This window comes from Polyodon spathula, chromosome 2, assembly GCF_017654505.1.
Source record: "Polyodon spathula isolate WHYD16114869_AA chromosome 2, ASM1765450v1, whole genome shotgun sequence".
Lineage (NCBI taxonomy): Eukaryota > Metazoa > Chordata > Actinopteri > Acipenseriformes > Polyodontidae > Polyodon > Polyodon spathula.
The window spans coordinates 93,033,791-93,054,766 of record NC_054535.1 but is presented as its reverse complement, the minus strand read 5'-3'; the positions used below and the strand labels follow the sequence as shown (position 1 = coordinate 93,054,766).

Here is a 20,976-nt window from a genome sequence, read left to right as displayed (position 1 = left end):
TTATTTTTCCACCTGAGATTGCCACCACTAACCTTCGACCAGACATTGTCTTGTGGTCTGGATCAGCATGCCTTCTTCATCTGGTAGAGTTAGCAGTACCATAGGAAGATGCTGTGGATGAGGAAGAAACTTTGGTATGCTCAGCGAGGATGGAGAGTCCGAGTTTACCCAGTGTAGGTGGGTTGTCGAGGATTTGTGGCACACTCCACAACTTGGTTTCTCAGAGATGTCAGGTTCAGTGGCCAAGAGTTGCGTCGCACAGTGAAGAACTTATCTGAAGCAGCAGAAAGGAGCAGCAACTGGCTCTGGTTGAGACAGAAAGATTCTGGATGGAGATCTCAAGCACAATAGAAAGAAAGCAATGCTGATGTACAGATAAGTAAGCTGGGCTGAGCTGAGTGGGGGATGGAGGGGGGTGATGCTGGGATGCCAGAATCACTGTTGAGCCCTCTTGAGGTGTCGTGGGCTAGTCAACGAAACACCAAGGATGGAAGGTGCCCACTTGAAGACCCCAGAGATGTACCCTACTTAGCTCAATCCAGACGGTTGTCATGCTGATGCGCTGGGGAGACCGCACTGGGTTGATCCCTGGAGCCAGCATCTCAGCCGTTGTGTGTGCTGATGCGCTGGGGAGGCAAAATGAGCTGATCCCTGGAGCCAGCATTACAATTCAGCAATCAATACCAGGCAGAAGGATATCTACATCATCAGATGGAACACAACGCAAATGGATGGAGATGCAGATTGATCACATTAGTTTACTGCAAAGCTACGTCTTAGTTGGTGCTTATCTTGGCGAGAGCAGAGTTTAACTCAGCATAAAGTTCAACATCTACTCTCATGTAATGGAAATCATACAAATAAAGCCCTCAGAGGGGTCAGCTGCCACATATAGTAACAATTATCACTATATTTACAGAATAGGCAACAGTATCTAATATGTGATTTTGTGTTGATGTTTTAAATGACTTTTTTAAAACATATTCGTTGCATCTTTGTAGTTTAGATGGTAAACATAAAGTTTTTACCTTATTAAAAAATTAAATACTAGTCAGCTACCAATAGATCAGGATATTTTTTCTCATTAACACAATTTATATTTAAAACATGTTTAAGTATGATTGCTGTAGTTCTACTGTTTTTTTTTTTGGCATCTTGCTTGTTGTATACAGAAGAGCTTTGTATGCCTTGTAAAGGCCCTTACACACCAAATACGACGAGATGATCGACACGACAAAGCAACCTGAGAAAATCAATAGCACTCTTCACACCAAAGGCGACACGACAAGCGACGTCGCCATGAGTCAAATTCCAACGCGATCGATGAAAAAAAAATAGAAACTAATCCTATTTTTGGGAATTTGTCGTGCGACAAATACACAACTGACCAATCAGAGAACAGCCTCATGTCAAGTGGTTTGAAATCAAGCACTGCTTTACTTTGTGATGGGATGCCCACCCCTTGTGTGTATTTTATTTTTTAGGAGGGCTTTCATTTGTTATTATTATTATTATTATTATTATTATTATTATTATTATTATTATTATATAAATATATTGTGTTTATGTGTGGATGGACGAAGGATGTCCAACATGATTATTTATTATTTAAGATGACGGCGAAAAGCGTGCGTTTGTGTTCTGTTTATTTATTTAAAAAGCTTGTGACCAGAGATGGTCATCTGTATAAAAACCTGCAGCTTTCTGCGCTCCAGGAGAAGTGTGAGAGGCAAGATATGAGTCAAATTAATAGAGAAACAATTACTAGATCTAAAATATATTTGTTTAGAATTGTTAGTGTTTGTTTCACTTTGGCCAGATTGACCTTTTATACAGGTGATCATCTCCCAATTAGCAACAGTTAATCAATGAATTAACTCGGGAAATGGTCACCTTCTGCACAAGGTTTTTAAATAAATAAACAAAACACAAATGCACTGCTTTTCGCCGTCATCTTAAATAAAAAATAATCCTGTCAGACGGCTTTCATCTGTCCACACATAAACACAATATATTTATATACTACTACGAATAATAATACTAATAATAATACTAATAATAATAATAATAATAATAATAATAATAATAATAATAATAAATGAATACCTACATAAATAATAAAATACACACAAGGGGTGGGTACCCCGTCACACACTTTCACTGAAAATGGAGGTAAAGATCATACTTGCACTACTTAATTTCCCTGACCTGTAGTAATGATAAGCCATTTTCTATTACATTTGTTAGTAATCATACTTTCTGAAAGATCTGGCTGTCGCGTCATTTCTGTGGTCACTTCTGGTGTGCACTGTGTTTTCACAGCAAATTTGTCGTATTGCCCCAGTAAAAATCGTGTCGCATCTGGTGTGTTTAACTTTAACCCTGTACATTGGTATGACAGGCTATGGCTGAGTGGTGACGTCAGGCCAGAATGAGGAAGAACACACACAGGTAACTACTGCAGTTGAAAAGGAGACGCATGGTGTGCCATTTATTTCCATTCACAAAAATAAATAAAATATTTAAACAAAAACAAACACTGTTCACAGAGCACAATAAAAGGTTAAACAAAAACAAAGTCTCGAACACAAATATACAAATATAGGTAATATAGGCTGGACGATCGTCTGCACTGTTCTTATATCTTTCTTTTTTAAATTTCTCTCACTCCTCGCTCTCGTTCTGCCTCTCGAACACCCCACCCGGAGTGCAGAGAGCTGTGGGTTTATATACAGGTGGCCATCTCCCAATTAGCAACAAGAACACAATTAATTAATTCGGGAGATGGGCACCTTCTGCACAAGGTTTTTCAATTATTGTAGATAGGCTTCCCATCCACACTGCAACATAAATACAAAACAAAATTGCCACGTTGTCATTTTTACATATAACAAATACATTCTAACACCATACAAGGGAGGGAGGGGGAGACCCCATTCTAAAAATAAACAAAACAATACATTTAAACAGCAGGGCTTTCCTACCAACCTGCTACAATTGGATAACAGCATTCTGGGAGAACTAATGAAGTACAAAAATAATTATTTAAACTATGCAAAAAAAATATGCAAATATATACAAATGTCTAAAAATAGCAGACTATGTTTCCTAGAACACAAGAAAATGCAGTATCTGTGTTGACTATGTAGCAGTACATATAAACGTAAGGTATGCAAAAATATTCTCAGTTTAGAAATAAGTATACCAAACACATCCGCAAACAAAAAATCATATTTTGCAATACTCATATTTTCCCAGAACTCAAGACCATCTATTTCCAACTGCAGTGTATCTTTTATTATTAGTAGAATTGTTTTTAAACAATAGTAAGTACAACGTTTTTAAATGAATGTGTTCTTTTGGCTACTGTCCTGCTACTTGACTAATATTGTTCACTTGGCAGCATAACCATCATTCATTTGTATGACTCTCCTCTGACAAAGAGGGTGGTTAATGTGGTCTAGTGGCTTGGGCTTTGTGGTCAAGGCCTTGACCACACTGCTTTTGTAGAAGAAAAATATGAAAAGGAAGTATGAGCACACCAAGAACAGCAAGGTCAGGGAATAGATTTCGGATTGTCCACCGGCAATGTTTTTATTTACTTTTTTTTACACTTTTCAGTCCCTGTTACATTTAGGTACACCCTTGAGTAATACAATAAATAATAATACTTTCTTTAAAAAAATTAAAACACATTATAATAATCTGGTGTATGATATGTTTTGCAACGTTAATAGCTGTGTGCAAATTAATTCCTTTAGAGCCATGTTTTAATTTAATGTCAGCATCATTATTATTCACACCTTCCCCTATATTTAAATATTTAAAGTAGATCCATTTTCATGCCATGCAGAGCTAATATTTTGCAAACTGTTTAATCATGTCTTGAAAATTTTAATCGAGAAGCCTAATGGAACTGTTATTTCTTTTCTTTTTCCAATCTGTTTTTGAAGACACCAGTGAGTTTTCTCTATATCATATGTCTAGCTGTGTGTCCAAAACTTATTTCCCCTCTATTACTAAAATGTAATAAATGTATTCATGTTCTGATCTGTCCATCCTCATACCATATGCAGATGATACATCTATATTTCTATGATACCACTGTCAATTCTCAATGATTCCTTCATGTGACTTGTGCAGCCTTGGTTACACATGCTAACCAAGTGCCTTCTAGTAGCCTTCTGACAAAATTGTAATGGAAAATTATGTTATACAAATATTGACTGGCGTTAAGGCTCATAGTAGAAAACATCTTACAGGTAGTTTACATTTTTCACTTAAACAACAAATGCACCCCTAACTTTATTCAACACTAATAATCTTTTTTTTTTTTTTTTTTAAATCCAGTGGTGTATATCTCATCTGTGAAAATGTCTACTATCTCTTTAATACACTGAAGAGTTAATGCATCATGAGTTGTTAATTTGTCATGACTCCAACACCTCTCTGAATGCCCACTTTGTTTTTTACTTAGGAACTGCTATGGAATTTGTAGGTGCCGATTGCCAGCGGATGCCTCACGAACCCCTAAGTGGAACTAATTTCTAGGAATGTGCAAGAAACCAGATATCATTTATTTTCGTTTTCTGAAGTAAAAAAGGTGAAAGCCATTTCTCTGACTCAGCAAATGAAACACAATTCTCCTCAATGAAAGCTTGTTAACAGTTAACTTATTAAAATTAGTGAGAAAGTGACAAGTCAGTCCATTAACTACTTTCATTTTGGAGAGGAGTGGTAAAGCACTCTCTAGGACTGGCTATCAGAATATGAACTAGCTTGCACTCCGCTGCGGAGCATTGGCCAGCTATGATTTATTTTGATGTTTATATCTCTATCTGGGATGAGTAACTGGTATGCCCGCCTATAAAAAAAGCTTATCTGGATTTTTTGTTTAGATATGATGCCACTAGGAGCATTCTCTCTCTATTTGAATCAGGGTAAAATAATAACATATGGATACTTTTAAATGCCCCATTTCCATTTGATCTGCCTCTAACCAACATATAACCAACATCAGCTTTTGAAGATACAGGACAGTGGGGTAGATGTAAGGATACACGCAAAGTGATTTGCGGGTGCAAAACCCCCATATTGCGGCCGTAAATCGCGTTTAGCAGCCGTAAAGTCTGACTTTACGATGTATGAAAAGAATGGTGTTCACCTGGCGTTCTGTACCTGCTATCAAATTTGCACTTTGCCATCATTAATCCATTAAAATTATATTGAAATGCATTCAAATGACGAAAAAAGCATGGAATTGGGAAGGATCTGGATACTAAACAGGCGCAAACATTATAATGTGATCTAAGGATTTTGCCTTGCACTTAGGCAACTGCTGACACTCCAAAAAAACTTTACACCTCTTCTTACAAGGTGCAAACCATTGTAGAAGCGAGTAATTAAGAGCTCTATAAAAGCACAGACCTGTAGAGACCTGTCATTGGCTTCAGGGTGGCTGCTGGAATACACTTCCTGATGCGGCAACACTTGGCTCTTGTTGAGGAGAGGCAGAAATACATTTGGAGGACAAGGGCAAGACGAAGAAGAACCTGCATATTCAATCCCACGGTCACATTTTTTTTTGGTTTGTATTTTCGTGCTCCACAAGTGTCACACAGCACTTATTGCTCTCTGTACTCCAAACTCCATCACCTCTAGGCTGCAAGGGTGGCCGCTAAATAGACTGATGCACTCATTGAGACTCTCATTATTATGATTGCAGCTCATTATTTGTGCATGTTGAGTAATTTGCATTGCTCTTAAGCTTACATAGCGCGCAGTGCAAAATAATTGCTTGTCCGCATCTGAATTTTGCATCTACAACTATTTGCACTGCGCCTATACTTACATCTACCCCTGTGCCACTTAGTGATAACACTGTGTAACAATTTTTTTTTTTTTGTTCCTGGGTAGTAAGTGTTATTTCCTAATTGCTTATGCCTCAAAAGTATAGAAAATGGCTATTATTCCCCACAAACTTTGCTTTTGTGACCAGGACATGTGATATTTTGAAATTTACCTATTTTCCAGAACATTCCAGATAGATTCAGTGCTGAGTAAACTTGGAGTAACTTCTAGAACTTTCTAGAACTTTCCAGTAATATAAATAGTAGTATAAATACAGGGGCCTTAAGCCCACCAGTTCAGTTTAGTTCCAGCTGCCTAAGTGGATACATATCTGCATTTTTCTGAGATGGCATCAAGAGTCTGCAATGGTGGCATTCCTGATGGGTCTCCAAGGCAGTTTTACCAAGTTTCCCTGCTATCTTTGCCTTTCGGACAGCAGGGACACCAAGGCGCACTACCACAGGCGGGACTGGCCACAGCGGACCGAGTTCTCTGTGGGGAGGAACAACGTCAAGTGGGAGCCACTGGTGGACCCCTGGAAGGTGCTGATGCCACCACTGCACATCAAATTGGGCCTTATGAAACAATTTGTCAGAGCTCTAGATAAGGAGTTGGCAGCCTTTAAGTACCTTCAAGACTTCTTCCCTAAGTTGTCTGAGGCAAAGGTCAAAGCCGGTGTCTTCGTCGGACCACAGATAAAGAAGATCCTGGAGTGCAATGAATTCCCTAGGAAGCTCACTAGTAAGCAGAAAGCGGCTCGGAACAGCTTTGTCGCAGTGGTTTGGGGCTTCCTGGGCAATCACAAGGCCGAAAACTATGTGGAGCTGGTTGAGACTCTGGTGAAGAACTACGGCACAATGGGCTGTAGGATGTCCCTCAAAGTCCATATCCTTGATGCTCATCTTGATAAATTCAAGGAGAACATGGGAGCGTACTCGGAGGAGCAAGGTGAGCGCTTCCACCAGGATATACTGGACTTTGAACGCCGCTACCAAGGACAGTATAGCGAGAACATGATGGGAGATTACATTTGGGGGCTGATTCGTGAAAGTGATTTACAGTATAATCGTAAATCCCGAAAAACTACTCACTTCTAAATCTTTTATAGTCATTTTTGTATTACTTTAGTATAAATACATGTTAGTTTGGATTCATATGTTGTTTTTTTTCGACTTTATGTGAACAAAAAGACCGTTTTCTCATTGAAAATAGGTAAGTTTCTGTCCTGGTCACAAAAGTAAAGTTTGTGGGGAATAATAGCCATTTTCTATACTTTTGAGGCATAAGCAATTAGGAAATAACACTTACTACCCAGGAACAAAAATTGTGTTACATAGTGTAATCTATAAATCAATCATCTACTTCCACTGATGCTACCAAAGATACCTTCAGAACAGGGTTTTTGGTGTTGATTTGATGTCATTTCACTGGCTTTTAAGCCAACTCTTTTTTGTAGGAGTTCTTTGAGGAGATGGGGGTTTAAATAAATAAGAGCACACCACCATGTTGTTCTAAGTAGGACTGGTTTACAGATATCTGAAAGACTCCACCGGATGCTGGAATTCCACAATTATTCAAAAACTTCCCTCTGCTTTTATTAATATCATTTTAGCTATGAACCTAACATTAGAAAACATGGAAGTATATCACTTCATACAGCAGTGGTATTTAGTTATTGGTACTGTTACTATGGTAAAGTATGGGATGAAGAGCCTTGACATCAGCTTGACATTGTAATGTAATTTACTAGTGACTATAAAATAGAAAAAAACACATAGATTTATAGGAAGGGGCAACTGAAATGCAGTACTTTCACACCCCAAAAACCTTCCAAGCGTACATACTTATTGTAGTAATATACTGTATATGACTCAAGGTGGGACGTACCTTGCCCAACTGAAAATGATAATGCATTTCAGAATAACACCCAATATTATCATTTTTAAATAGTAAAAGCATGGATTGGGGCTGGATCTATCCCTTGAAAGCATACAAAGCTTCCAAGCGCTGCTAAGGAGGAGTATTATCAATTGGGTAATTAGAAATGGGAACCATTATTTCTTGGCCTAAAGGCATAAACCTGCTTTGGGGAAATGTAAGAATAATCCATTTTATTTACTGACATACAGCATGGTGTGTGGGAAAGTAGACCTGAATTGTTTATAATTGGTACGAGAAGTGAACCACAGATCCTGTCTGTCTTGCAGACTTTACAGATATATGTATTTGTCAGAGATGTGAACCTCAATACCATGGGGAGACTCCCCAAGGAAACTTCACTCCAACAAGGCATTAGAGCCTCTTTTGAATTGGGGATGAAAGGGTTGTCAGGGATAAACCATAATCCAAATTCCAGTCATAACGCACAAGAACAGAAAATGCAAGCAACAAAGAGCAAGTCTTTTCTGGTTTTCTTCCAGTAGCTGTTTGAGAGTGGCCCTGAAGGAATTGGAGTAAAGACACAGCCAACCTTTCTCACATGCTGCCGTAATGACTGCTGATACCGTTGTCTTATGACATTAAGGAAGGGATCAACCGGTCCTGTAGCTTCACACCTTGAAGAAAGAAAACAGGCGAGGAGATAGAACTTATCCTCTGTCTCCTGACAGCAGTCAAAACAAACCACTGCTACAGCTGAGTAAAGGCAGAGCTGTGCCGCCATCATAATGTAAAAGATAACCAAAGTGAATTTGTACTACTGCTGGCCGAATACAAAAGGGAGTATACACATTTTGCCACACTTCTAAACCACTGTATGGTGTGGCTATTAAGGGGTTCAGCATGTGTATTACTGTAGAAATAATACATTTTGTTACTTGTAAAATATGAGAATACATTTTCATAGATAAACTTTTGTTATGCACATCATAGCAAAAAATAACACATGCTATGCCCATCAGTGGGTTCATCACAATAGGAGTACATTTTGCTCATTAACCAGATCTGATTTTACTGTATTTAATTTTGAGAAGCACTGTAGTTCATGGAAAGTGAAATGTTTAACAATAATTATAAATGACTTCACACATTTTAAACAGAAACCATCGGAATGAAAACAGGGGAGTAACTGAGTCCATTTGAGAATAACAGCAAAACCAATGAATGAGGAATAGGAACCGACAAATAGTACTCGAAAAGCAGATGTAATAATCACAGTGCGCAACCTGGGTGAGCAAATCCATTACTTCATACAGAACATGTTCTCAGCTGCCGCAGCTCAACTGAGCTTCACCAAGAAAACACACCCACCCCAGGAAACAAAGAACAAATGAAGTAAAAGTTCCTTCGGTTATAAAATCAATAGTATGACACTGACGTACCAATAGATCACTGCAAACTGCAATACTAGATTTACTTTTACTTGTTAGCCTGATATATATATATATATATATATATATATATATATATATATATATATATATATATATATATATATATATATATATGTGTGTGTGTGTTTTCAGTTTACTTGATTTTCTTTGACAAATTAATTATCAATGACTTGGCCATTGCTTGGTATTGTCAAACCACCACCTGCCTCTAGTCACTAAGATTTCCTCTGTTTTCACCTTCTCAATTTGACTATTTTTCGCCAATGTTTCCCTGCAGAACATATGCAGATTCTTTTTTTACCTAAAGTACAAGGTCAAACCTGGCCACTTAACTCCCCAATGCAATACATACTGTATGACTTTACAATAAACGTTGCATACAAGCTCTTACAGCCTGTGTGGCACCTTATGACTGCTCAGAATGTAAGAATGGTTTTAGTAACAAGCAGAGAAATGAAACAAAATGATAGAAGGTTCTCCTAAGTCAATGACTTATTATTTGTTTGTGTATTAGACCACTTTTGCAGATTCTGTTGTCATTTACTTCACTTCCCCTGGCATGCTATGACAAACTCTAGATAATGTATACTGATACTATCTTGCAGTGCTAGTAAGTCTCCATCTCACTGAGACACTGAGCATTCATTCATGTCTGGAGGCTGTTATTCATTTCCAGTTACATTTGACCACTGCAGGCTAGTGGCTGTTGATTTTACTTCTAATCTTTACATCAAATCCTTGGGTCTCACAAAAATGCTAATAAATGCAGGAATGCCTACAAAACAGCCTTATGCTTAAGGAATTTTATTGTAGAACAGTGTCATGAATAAGATTTTTTTTTTTTTACTAATTTAATAGAAAATGAAAAACGTTAGCTGGCAAGGCTAAAAATGGCTTTCTTTACTGATTTCTGTGAGTGATTGACAGTATTTTCATTACATACTGCCGAAGCTCAGGAATACTCAAATTAATCCCACTTGTAATGCCTGGCTTGGCTAAGAAGTCTTCTGACCACAAGTCATATACACTATTTTACAGTCTTTGTCTTTGCCATCTAACACTTTTCTTTTCATGTAATAACTTGTGAACGAGTTTAAAGGGTACATAAGGACATTTGTATTTTATTGTGTTCCATGTTCCCATGTGTTGTAGATGTGTGTATTGTTTATTTATTTATTTATTTATTTATTTTTACATTTTGACCACTTTTTAAAAAACTTTTAAATTGTATTCCCTGCTGAAGATGGCTTTCCATGTACCCACATGGACCTCTCAGAACTACATTTGCCATCATCCTCCTTCTCACTGGTAAATCCATCTCAGTTACATATGTAAGCAGGAGGATGATGGGAAATGCAGAGAATGCAATTTAAAAGTTTAAAAAAGTGCTTTTGTTCAAGGAGAATCCGCCCCTAACCAACATGTCGTCAGCAAGCGCATAAAAGCTCCATGTGTTATTCGCCCATGTCACTTCTCTTGTTTCGGCCTTCTCAGTCACACACTAGGAACCTGAATCGGGAGTCGACCGCTTAGACCCTGGAGGAAGGGCTACCCTCAGCCATGGATTCCCTGAGGTCTCACTCTTTGTCAAAATTTTAAAAATATGTGAGTAGGGGGGTTTTCCTTACCCGAGTACTGAGCAGTTCCTGTTTAGTTCTGTGGGGTGCGTGGTCGGGCTGGAGAGGCAAGGATCTTTCCCCTAGCGCAGTCATGCTCTGGGGGACGGGTCGTGTCTCAGCTGCTTATTTTCATAATTTCTTCAATATTTTGGGGGGTAGGTGGCAGTGCGCCACTGTGGGGTGCATTAATCATTATTATTATTTTTCCATTCATGGTTTGGCGGCCTCATCTTTTGGGGGGGAGGTGGATCATAGCCACTTCCTATCTGCAGCACTGGGATGGTAGCCCTCGAGCACCCACGGACGAGGCCTCTAGCCAAACTTATCATTCACTCAGGCTCTGAGTGCCCATCACAGTTAATTAAATCATCTGTAATTGCAATCAATAAATTATGCATTCACTGCAGATTCTCCATGCTGAAAAGATATTCTAACTTAATAGAAATAGGCTTCAGTTTGTGTATTAACTATATCATCAATAAATTATTTTTCTTTAGTTGAGATCCAGTTTAGATACAAGTGTGTACTTTTTAAATGTTCAACCTTAATGCACAATGCAGTAAAATATATACTTTGCACACTATTTTCTACAGTCCTTTATGAAGCTCTTCCAGAAATGCAAACTCTGAATAGCGTACCGAAAAAAAGGTTATTACTGTTGTCACACTTGTCCCAAAACCATGCATTCAAGTACAACGATTGTTCAGTGATGATAGGGTATCTGTAATGGGTTTACCATACAGGTTGTACATATTGGATATAGTTTCTTTATACACCATAATGCACTAAAATAAACCTTGTTGCATTATTTATGATTCTATGCGACCATAATGCTATATATATAAACCTGTTGCATTATATATGATTATATATATATATAATATATATATATATATATAAAATATATATATATATATATATATATATATATATATATATATATATATATATATATATATATATATATATATATATATATATATACTGTATCGCTATTATAATATATATTATTTTTATTATTATATAAGTTAATAAATTCTAAATTCAAAAAAAAAAAAAAAAAAAAAAATCTCAACCAGATTCTATTAAGTAAACTCTACAAAACAACCTCAACAAACTGTCTGTACCTAAAGATCTTATTTGAGGAAAAAATATCTGAAAAATTATCAGATTAATTTTGGTTTTATTTCTGCTTTATATATGTTTTTAAATATGCAAATGTCACTTTTTAAGAAAGTTGAGTCTTTGTATGTTGCAGAGGACAACTGATATTGCATGTTAAGTTTTGAAAGTTTGCTGTGAATAAATAATTATTTACTAGAAACACACTACTGATTCAGGAATTGAACAGTGTAGTGATGAGGAGAAACAATGTATTACTTAAATACTGTACTTTATCTGCTGAAACAAGGGTTTTTTTTTTTTTTTTTTTTTTCAGTTAAGCATTAGTAAAATACTATACCATAACTGCTCAAACTGTTGCTCAAACTGTTTTGAAGTCTTCTGGGTCAAGCCATGGAAACGATGAATTACTAAACATATTTATTTCACTTTTGTCACTGCTTTTGGGATAATATATTCTCTGCATACTGTATAGTGTTACAACAACATTTCTAATTTGATTAAAAGTATTACTTTCTTTACTGATTCTTTTAATAAAGTTTATATTACAAACAAAGTTCAGAAACGGATCATACTGCTCATATTATCCTGTCAATGCATGTGTAATTGAGTTCAGAAGATTCAGTTAAATTATATTAAATTAAAAACCTCCAGATGCGCCTGCTTAACTGCACGGCCCTCTCTTTGCTTTTATTGATATCGTACCTCTGTAACCAATAAACTCATGAGTTATGGCACATGCTTTTTTAAATATATTTTTTAATCTACTTATTTGTACATAATCAAAGTTAGAAAATAAAAATAAATAAAAAACTCTCTAATCCTTTTTAAAGCAGTTTTTAAAAATTCAGAAAACAATGCTGACTGCCTACCACAATCTTCAATGTGTATTATTATTTGTTGCACTGCAGGGATGAGATTTTTTTTTCTCAAAATGTAGATAAAACTAATAGAAAACACAGAACTCTAGTAGCCCCAAAGGTTGGAAGATTATCAGATTATGCCAAACATGTGGGATTATTCAAGGACAATTCACAAATTCTTAATTCATTTCTACTGTCTTCATGGTTGTGGTTTTTTTTTTCAATTGAGTGAATGTAAAGAATGTGCCGTAGAGGCTTAGAAAATATATTGGTTCAATAAATTATTGATCTGACCATTTTGAGATAATAATAACAACTTTATTGTTATATAACACCTTTCATAGTGGAGCACTATCACAAAGTGCTTTGCAGAGGTGGACTGTGAACTGTACATTATATTCAGAGTCGCTTACAATAGAGCATTGATTTAACATCTCATCCGTAGGATGGAGAACAAAAAGGTTAAGTGACTTGCTTAGGGTCAAACAGTGAGTCAGTCAATGGCAGAGGTGGGATTTGAACTGGTGACCATTGGTAGGAGAAGTGGGATTTGAACCAGTGACCTTCTGGTTACAACCCCTCGACTTTAACCACACTGGACCACACTTCCTTCTAATCCTTAGATGCAAGAAGGGTTCAAAGAACAAATGGCAAATATATCATTTTTTGTTTGTGTGCAACAGAACCACCTTTGCCTTTCTTTACTCCAGGGATGGATTAAAGGACGTGGGGGCCCTACACTAATGCATATTTTGGGGTTCCTGTGCATATTATGGCAAATGGTGTTATTGCCATATTGGTTAATCTGGCCCTGAGTTGGTGACAGAGAGTGTGAGCAGACCGGAGCAGGGAGCAGAGCGAGCAAATAGTATATTGAGTGGGGGAGTGGAGCGGACTTCTCCAGCCCACTCTTTCACAGAACATCAAAAGACCATCCTATTGAAAAGAGTGTTTTTTCATGTATAGATGTGTTTTAATAAAATAATATTGGATAAAGGCTGTTAGAAGGTTCACGGCACACTTCAAAGTCTACCGTTGCAGATCCAGTTATTTCCATTTTAATCCAGGCTATAGAAAACAGTTCAATCTAACAGTCCCATGTTAGCTTTTAAATTGTTAAACTAAGCTTGACTTCTCTCTGTGTGTTTCTAAAAATGCCCTAGTCAAGCAGGTTTCAGTCAATTTGCTCTCTTGCCAAGGTTACATTTAACTAATATGGCTAACTTTGGCAAGATTCAAGAGACGGCTTGGACCGGTATTTCTACAGATAAGAGGTCCACATCACAACATAATGAGGTAAAGAACATTAACTTTGTTTTTCTTGTACTTCTCGTTAGTTAATTTAAAGGTTTATACATAGCAAAAACCTTGAATGGAGGACAGCACAATTGGCCAGCAAACCAGCTTTGCATGTCCCAATATTGCTTCAAGCAGGCAGACAGCCAAGGGTTACCCTGCAATAAATCTACTTAGTAGCTTTATGCATGTGCCCAAGTTAGTAAAGTAGGTTACAGCTTTGTGTTAAATTGTTTCATTTTTAAACTTAAGTTTTCCTGTAATAAATAATTTTATTTTCTATTACAGTAAAACCTAAATAAGTCCAACACTTCTTTATAATTTGAAATATAATTCTGTCTAATTTTTACTTTTTATTTGCAATACCTAAAAGGCTCTGCGTTTGGTTTCTTTCTAATTACAGTTAGTTGCTTTTCTAATACGGATTTACATTGTAGACAACTTTTTTAATTTAATTAAATCAAATGCTTGCTTCTGCTGCCAGGTTCTCATTAATTTCTATATTTTTATATAACGAAGTAATGGACATTACACCATCAACTCCTTTTTCTGGTACCAAAAGGTACTTTTCATTAGTTAATATAAAAAATCACTCATTATAGAGACATTTAATTCAAACTGCTAATGACCGATGAATCTCGCTTTGGCTGCCAAAAATAATTTTCCCTGTTCTACCCACACCCAGTATCGCTTTGCTGTATGCATGCAAAGGCAAAGTTACCAATTAATTATATTTCTAATACTAAAGTAATAAATACAGCCTGCACTATATTGTCTTATTTTCAAACTTAACAATTCTTCTGTTGTAATAGAACTTTTACACTCATATTCTGTTCCAATTTTTCTAGAATACCTGTGTTTAGATTAAAGACTGCTTTCAGATTAAGCTTACTTCTTTTTTGTAAATAACAGACTGTGAACCTATTCTTGAGCCAAAGGTTGTTTTCTGCCTTTTCAGTCTTCCTCGGCAAGACTTCTATTTTTATTCCAATAAAACCTTATACAAGTAGAATACATATTAGTTATTTTATTTCAACTTTTACTCACACGTCTTGGCTCTTTTCATAGAGTTTGTTATTCTTATAGAGGCTCTGTGTTTAGTTTAAAATCTGTTTCGAAACTACAGTTATTTTTTTCTGTTAAGTAACTTAACTGTGAATATTTGAGTTAATTAAATGAGATGCTCGTTTCTGCCTTTCCTCCAAGGCCAACACAGGATTTTGTGTTGATAGCGCTCATTAATTTTATAGATAAGGGAGGTTTATGTTTAAGTCAGCCAGTTTCCAATAACTTTTTGCCTCCCCCTCTCAAGGTTATAACAGGCAAGCTTATTTCTATCATTAGATAATGCCTGCTGCTGCTGTTATATTCTTTAAACACAGTACAGTTATTACAATATTTTAACACTGTTGTAGTTTCACAGATGTTCAATTTGTATCCCAAAGATCAGCCTGCTTCCAGTAGCGCCGACAGTCTTGGGTCAGTTTCTGCTCTCAGTGAGTCTGTCGAAGCCAGTACAAGATCTTTATCCATTTCTGCACATCACAGGTGTGGGTAACAGTCTTTAAAAGCCTGATACTTGCAAAAAGCTTAAACCTTGTTAGCCAGGCTCCCATCTTTACATTCTCATTCCCATCGTCAGTGGGAAAACCTCAAATAAACCAAGCTGGTTCTATCCATGAGCCATCCACCTCTGCCACATACACCTTTCACTCAAAAAGGGTGCTTGAACCTTGTACAAGGGAATTAAGGTTTTAGTGTCACTCGTGACAACTTTGGAGGCATTTAGATCCACCCGAGAAGCAATTTAATAATCTTATTGTTAGAAAACAAGTAATCTTTGTTGAAATCTCCACAACTTCATTCATATATCAAATCACCATGATGCAGTATGTAAGTGGGTGAGAGTTAATTGTAGGTTGTTTTACCTTCTGGATAATATCATAAAATGTTGAATGGCATGAAATGTATTGCAAACAAAATGGAAAACAGCATCGGGATATTAAATACAGTCAAACCTGTTTAATATAGCTTCTGTCGATGTCAAGAAATTGAAATGTCACTTCCAGAAAATAATAAGAGTCAATAAAGAAAAGCTCCTGGTAACTTAGTGAATAGATTATGTCCTGTAAATGTTTTTTTTTTTTTTACAATTACACAAGGAAGACACATCAAAATAAAATGTTCACCCTGGTTAATAAGAAAAATAATGAGAAAAGTGTCCCTGGTTTGTCACTGTATAGTACAGTACTTGTCAGTGTCTCTGGCAAGTTAAAAACTAGGAAAAGTTAAATGCACTAATAATTTATGTATTATGAATAATTTAATATATTATGTATTTCATACTGAAATGATTAGTTTACATTTATTCAGAAGAGATGACCTAGTTATTATGTGGTTTTCAAAATTTAAATTATTTGTACTTTCTTGGATAAGATCCATTAAGAGAATTGCCAGAATGCACAAGCTATCTAATCTCACAATTTAATAATTGTATTTTTTTTTTACGAATGTTTCCTGAGGGCAAACAGCTGGTTCATATTTTGCCTGCTCTACCTATCTATTGTAATTGGCACATGCAAGATGCTGAATAATTCAAAATTACGGTGCTGTAAAATTAAGTAACAATTTTAAGGATATGTTACTAAATATGTTATTTCTCAGTTTCTACCCAACAGCAGTTCTGTGAAATTCTTTGCATGGGTGAAATAGAACAGCTTTAATTACTATCACTAGTGTTTTCTATCAGTCTATTCCTTATTAAAGTGAGGATTCAATAAAAAATACAGCCCTGCTTTATAAACTGTGTTAACAGCACTCCCTGAATACAGTAGGTAACTATACCATCTTTAAATATATACAAAAAATGTAAATGAACAATCCTCCCTGTAATGGTACGCAAAATATTACTAGTTTACCATTTCTACTACCAAAACAGAAAGTCAGTGCAGAACATCTGCCTGCCAAGACGACACTGGTACGGCCTACTGAAGTTATACAGTATACCAAACATCATCCACTAATCCTAACCTAAACTGACAAGAAAAGTCAATTTGACCAATTACATTTTTCATCAAGACTCCAATTTTAATTCAGCCTGACTTGCAATCCTGCTTTAGGCTTACAATGTATCAAAACTGGAACGTGTTTGATTCCTAACAGTCTTCTCGTTATCGTCTATCCTGATGTTACATAAATATATTTTTTATCCTGTTACTGACAGATAAGTAGGTTCTTTACTACGCTTTGCCAATGGGATTTTAATGTCATTTGGTTCTATTGATGCGTTTCTTATTGAGCTGCCTTAGTTATTCTTTTTAGAAAAAAAAAAAAAAATCAAATAGGTATGTCAGTACAAAATATGTTTATGCTGTGATAAAACAAGGCTTGCAATTTTAAACCTTTTTAAACACAGTTCAATCTAGAGACCCAACTATAAATGATACTGACACCAACTTGTACTTTCAAAGGGCCTGTCAATATAATGTATATATCTTTTAAATATTAATACTAACAGTCAAACAGTATCTTTTTTTGAAATACATTATTGTTTTTATTTTTTTATTTTTTTATTTTTCCCTACCCTGGGTCCAGTCCTTTCACTACAAGTAAAAGTATAATTTAACAGTGACCAATAGTGGTTTACTTCCAGCTTAGACTCAGTTACTAGTTTGCACTGGGACTGAATTTGGCACACATTAAGACTGTTGTAAAAAACACATGACTTTTTAAAGATATGTTGAAAACATTGCTTTTCCAATCACTGTAAGTTTTGGTTGAGTAAAAAAAAAAAAACTTGCCTTGACCGTTTATGTAATCAGGAGTCTGTTATATTTCATGCTGAAACAGATTACGTTTTAAACAGACTTTTGCTTAAGTATAAAGGAATAAGACTTATTTCTACAGAACTGAATGTTCTTGGAATTTGCCTTATTTGTCTCTATGTGCTATGAAACTTGACATTTAGTTTTCTGATATGGGTTTTATGGATTTTTTTGTTACAGGAAAAAAGTCCTGGCTAAGATTAAAAAAATGAGACCTTGTGCCCATTAAATACAAGTATACAAGAAACTAGAATGAGAATGAGAATTCTGCTTCTAATACAGAATAGAGATTATTTTTTCTCCCTTAAAACAGTACCTTTGCTGAAAAGGAGAAATGCTTTGACCTCAACAGCTTAACTAAGAAACATAACAGATAATCTGTATAAATAGGCTCCTAAGAGGCATGGGCAAGACATTCAAAGATTTAGCAAATGTAAATAACTTTGATGTGACTTTGTTTGCATTGCGAATATCTTTCACATATTCGCAACTTAGTGAAATTCAAAAGAGTTGCAGGGAAAATTCTAATTTCACAAGGCTGTGGAAAATAATAAATCTGCATGAATCTAAACAGGAAAGGAAACTCAGACTACATCCTGCTGTTGCCGTGTATTTGTGTATGAGTAGCGACAATGGCTTAAAGTGTTCACGTTTGAAATTTCATTTGCAGGTGCACATTTTTCCCCAAAGCTGACAATCCCTGCAACTGCCCTTCTGAAACTCGCATCTTATTTAAAAGGCTATTGCACAATTGCATCAGGCTTTGCTGTTGGTACAGTATGCAGCAATGTAAAGTGAAGACCTCATAATTTACAGTTGTGTGCAAAGGAGTAAATGTTAAATTCCCTTTCAGTTAGCTCAACGGTTGTTTCAGCTGCACTGCTCTCATGATCCCCAAGTTTGAAGTGTAAAAAAAGATCAATGTTATTGCAGACTATCTCATTGTTTGACTGGTGAGCATTCCTGGGTGTCTTCTGTCTTCTGCCCATTTTGACTTAAACAAACATGATTTTAAACAAGTGTTATCAAATAACACCAGAACCTCTGGGTTTGAAAGACCGCAATGATTGTGACAAGAAACATGGTTATTTTGTTTTTCAATGAAATCGATGCACACGTCTTGAGTGTCAATTCACAATTTGTACATATTACTGCAATAAAACTTTAATAGACCATTACAAAAATACAAATGTTGAAATACAAAAGGAAAGCTAATATATACCTGATTATAAATTATTAAAAGTGAGTACATTTACTCAAAATCCATTTACCAAGCTTTGAAAAATATTATATTATAATAGTACAGAATATACAGTAATACACATAATACATTAAATTATCAGACTTTACTCGCCAATGTCTTCCACTGTGCCACTGCTTGCACCATTCAATCTAGTTTCAGTGAACCGGGAGAGATAGAAACCAGAGTAACATTTGGCGAGTTCAGCTGTAATTATCTTAACTAAATTATGGCTCGATACTGTGATGCATTTTCTGCTGTAGTCAAAGCCCCTGAGTATGGGAACCAAGTGGAGTAATGTAATAATCACTGTCTTACTCAGGATATTCAGGCTTGTGAGACAAGAACAGAGGAAGAAAATAAAATAAAAATAGAAACTCACCCTGCTGGCTGCGCCTCTGAGCATAGACTACAACCACTGCAGCTAACACCACACAGCAAGCTGATGTGACAATATTTGCCATCTGTTAAGAAAACAAAAGGTGCTTGTTAGCGTGCTTCAAACAGGCAGGACCGAGGCAGTGCTCAGGATACAGAAGTGAATCCCTACTTGTCTTGAGTGTATCATCAGTGAAATCATCTCCACACGGGAATACTCTTGTAACTCCAAGGCCTTAAAGGGACAGCATTATCAGCTAACACTGGTTCTTTTGTGTGAATGAAGGGGTCTGTTTGTCACTGGGGTATTCAACAACAAATATCAGCTGGGGAATTTAGGAAGAGCTTGTTCTGCATCCAGATGTTCGGGCACGAATTGAGATTTTTATTAACGTGGATAACGTCATTTTTGCGCTGCTGTTTCTCAAATTAGTTCCCAAAGCCATTTGATCTGGATGTTTGAGCTAAGTGAAAATACTCCACTTAAACACCCATAAACACCCATAAATCCCATTATGTTTCTACATGACTATAATTAAATCAGGATACTCTTAGGATTACAATAGGTAAAATGTGGCAAAGTGATCAGAAGTCCATAGCAGGTAGTCACAAGCAGTTACATCGTTAGTGTAAGAGGGCATGTACTCTATAGTAGATTGTCATATGTCAGTTACATGTGGGATCTTATTACATGTACTGTAATTTGAGATGGAGCTATGCTAATATTTTTGGACACATTTATTCCAGCGTGCTAAAATATCATACATTGCTGTTAAATGGTGTTTAAAATTGCTTCGTTTGATTTTTGCAGCCAGATATGATGCCTGTTTGGGTTTAAAACTGTACCTCAACACATTCAGATGCACATGGAGTGTCATGATACATAACTTCATAAAGACATAGCTTTTAAATACAATACAATGATTGGGGAGTATATGGATACAGTATTTATTTTGGATAAACATAATGAAATAACATATACCCAGGTCTTTTTCGTTGAATTATTTAAAACAAAAACAAAAAAGAATATATATATTATTTTAAGTGCATGATACAAATTGAAATACTATATAGTACACATACATTTAGTTCCTTCAGATCTGTAGACTTGTGTAACCTTTTCCAGTACTGGAAACATCCAAATAATAATAATAATAATAATAATAATAATATAATAATAATAATAATAATAATAATATTATTATTATTATTATTTATTATTATTATTATTATTATTATTATTATTATTATTATTAAGTCTCAGTTTGAATGTTAAATGCGTTTCATGCAGTGGGATTTTTTTGTGACATTTATTGGCCATATTTTGCTGCTGTTGTTGTTTACTTAATGTGCTACACAATTATTATTATTTTTTTTTTATTTAACCCAAAACAAAATAGGTCAACGTTTCATAAGAGTACGAGTAATGCTTTTCTCATACTGATGTAATTT

At 35.7% G+C, this 20,976-nt stretch overlaps 1 protein-coding gene across 2 annotated transcripts in view; it reads right to left on the bottom strand.

Moving 5' to 3' along the window:
* The window catches only part of LOC121303904 (ciliary neurotrophic factor receptor subunit alpha-like), a 159,928-nt gene that overhangs the window by 80,920 nt on the left and 58,032 nt on the right, over window positions 1-20,976 (bottom strand). For both annotated transcript variants that reach the window (XM_041234765.1, XM_041234774.1), the window contains exon 2: window positions 19,529-19,610. In XM_041234765.1, the coding sequence (XP_041090699.1) occupies window positions 19,529-19,610 (82 nt within the window). The remainder of the gene's footprint in view (window positions 1-19,528; window positions 19,611-20,976) is intronic.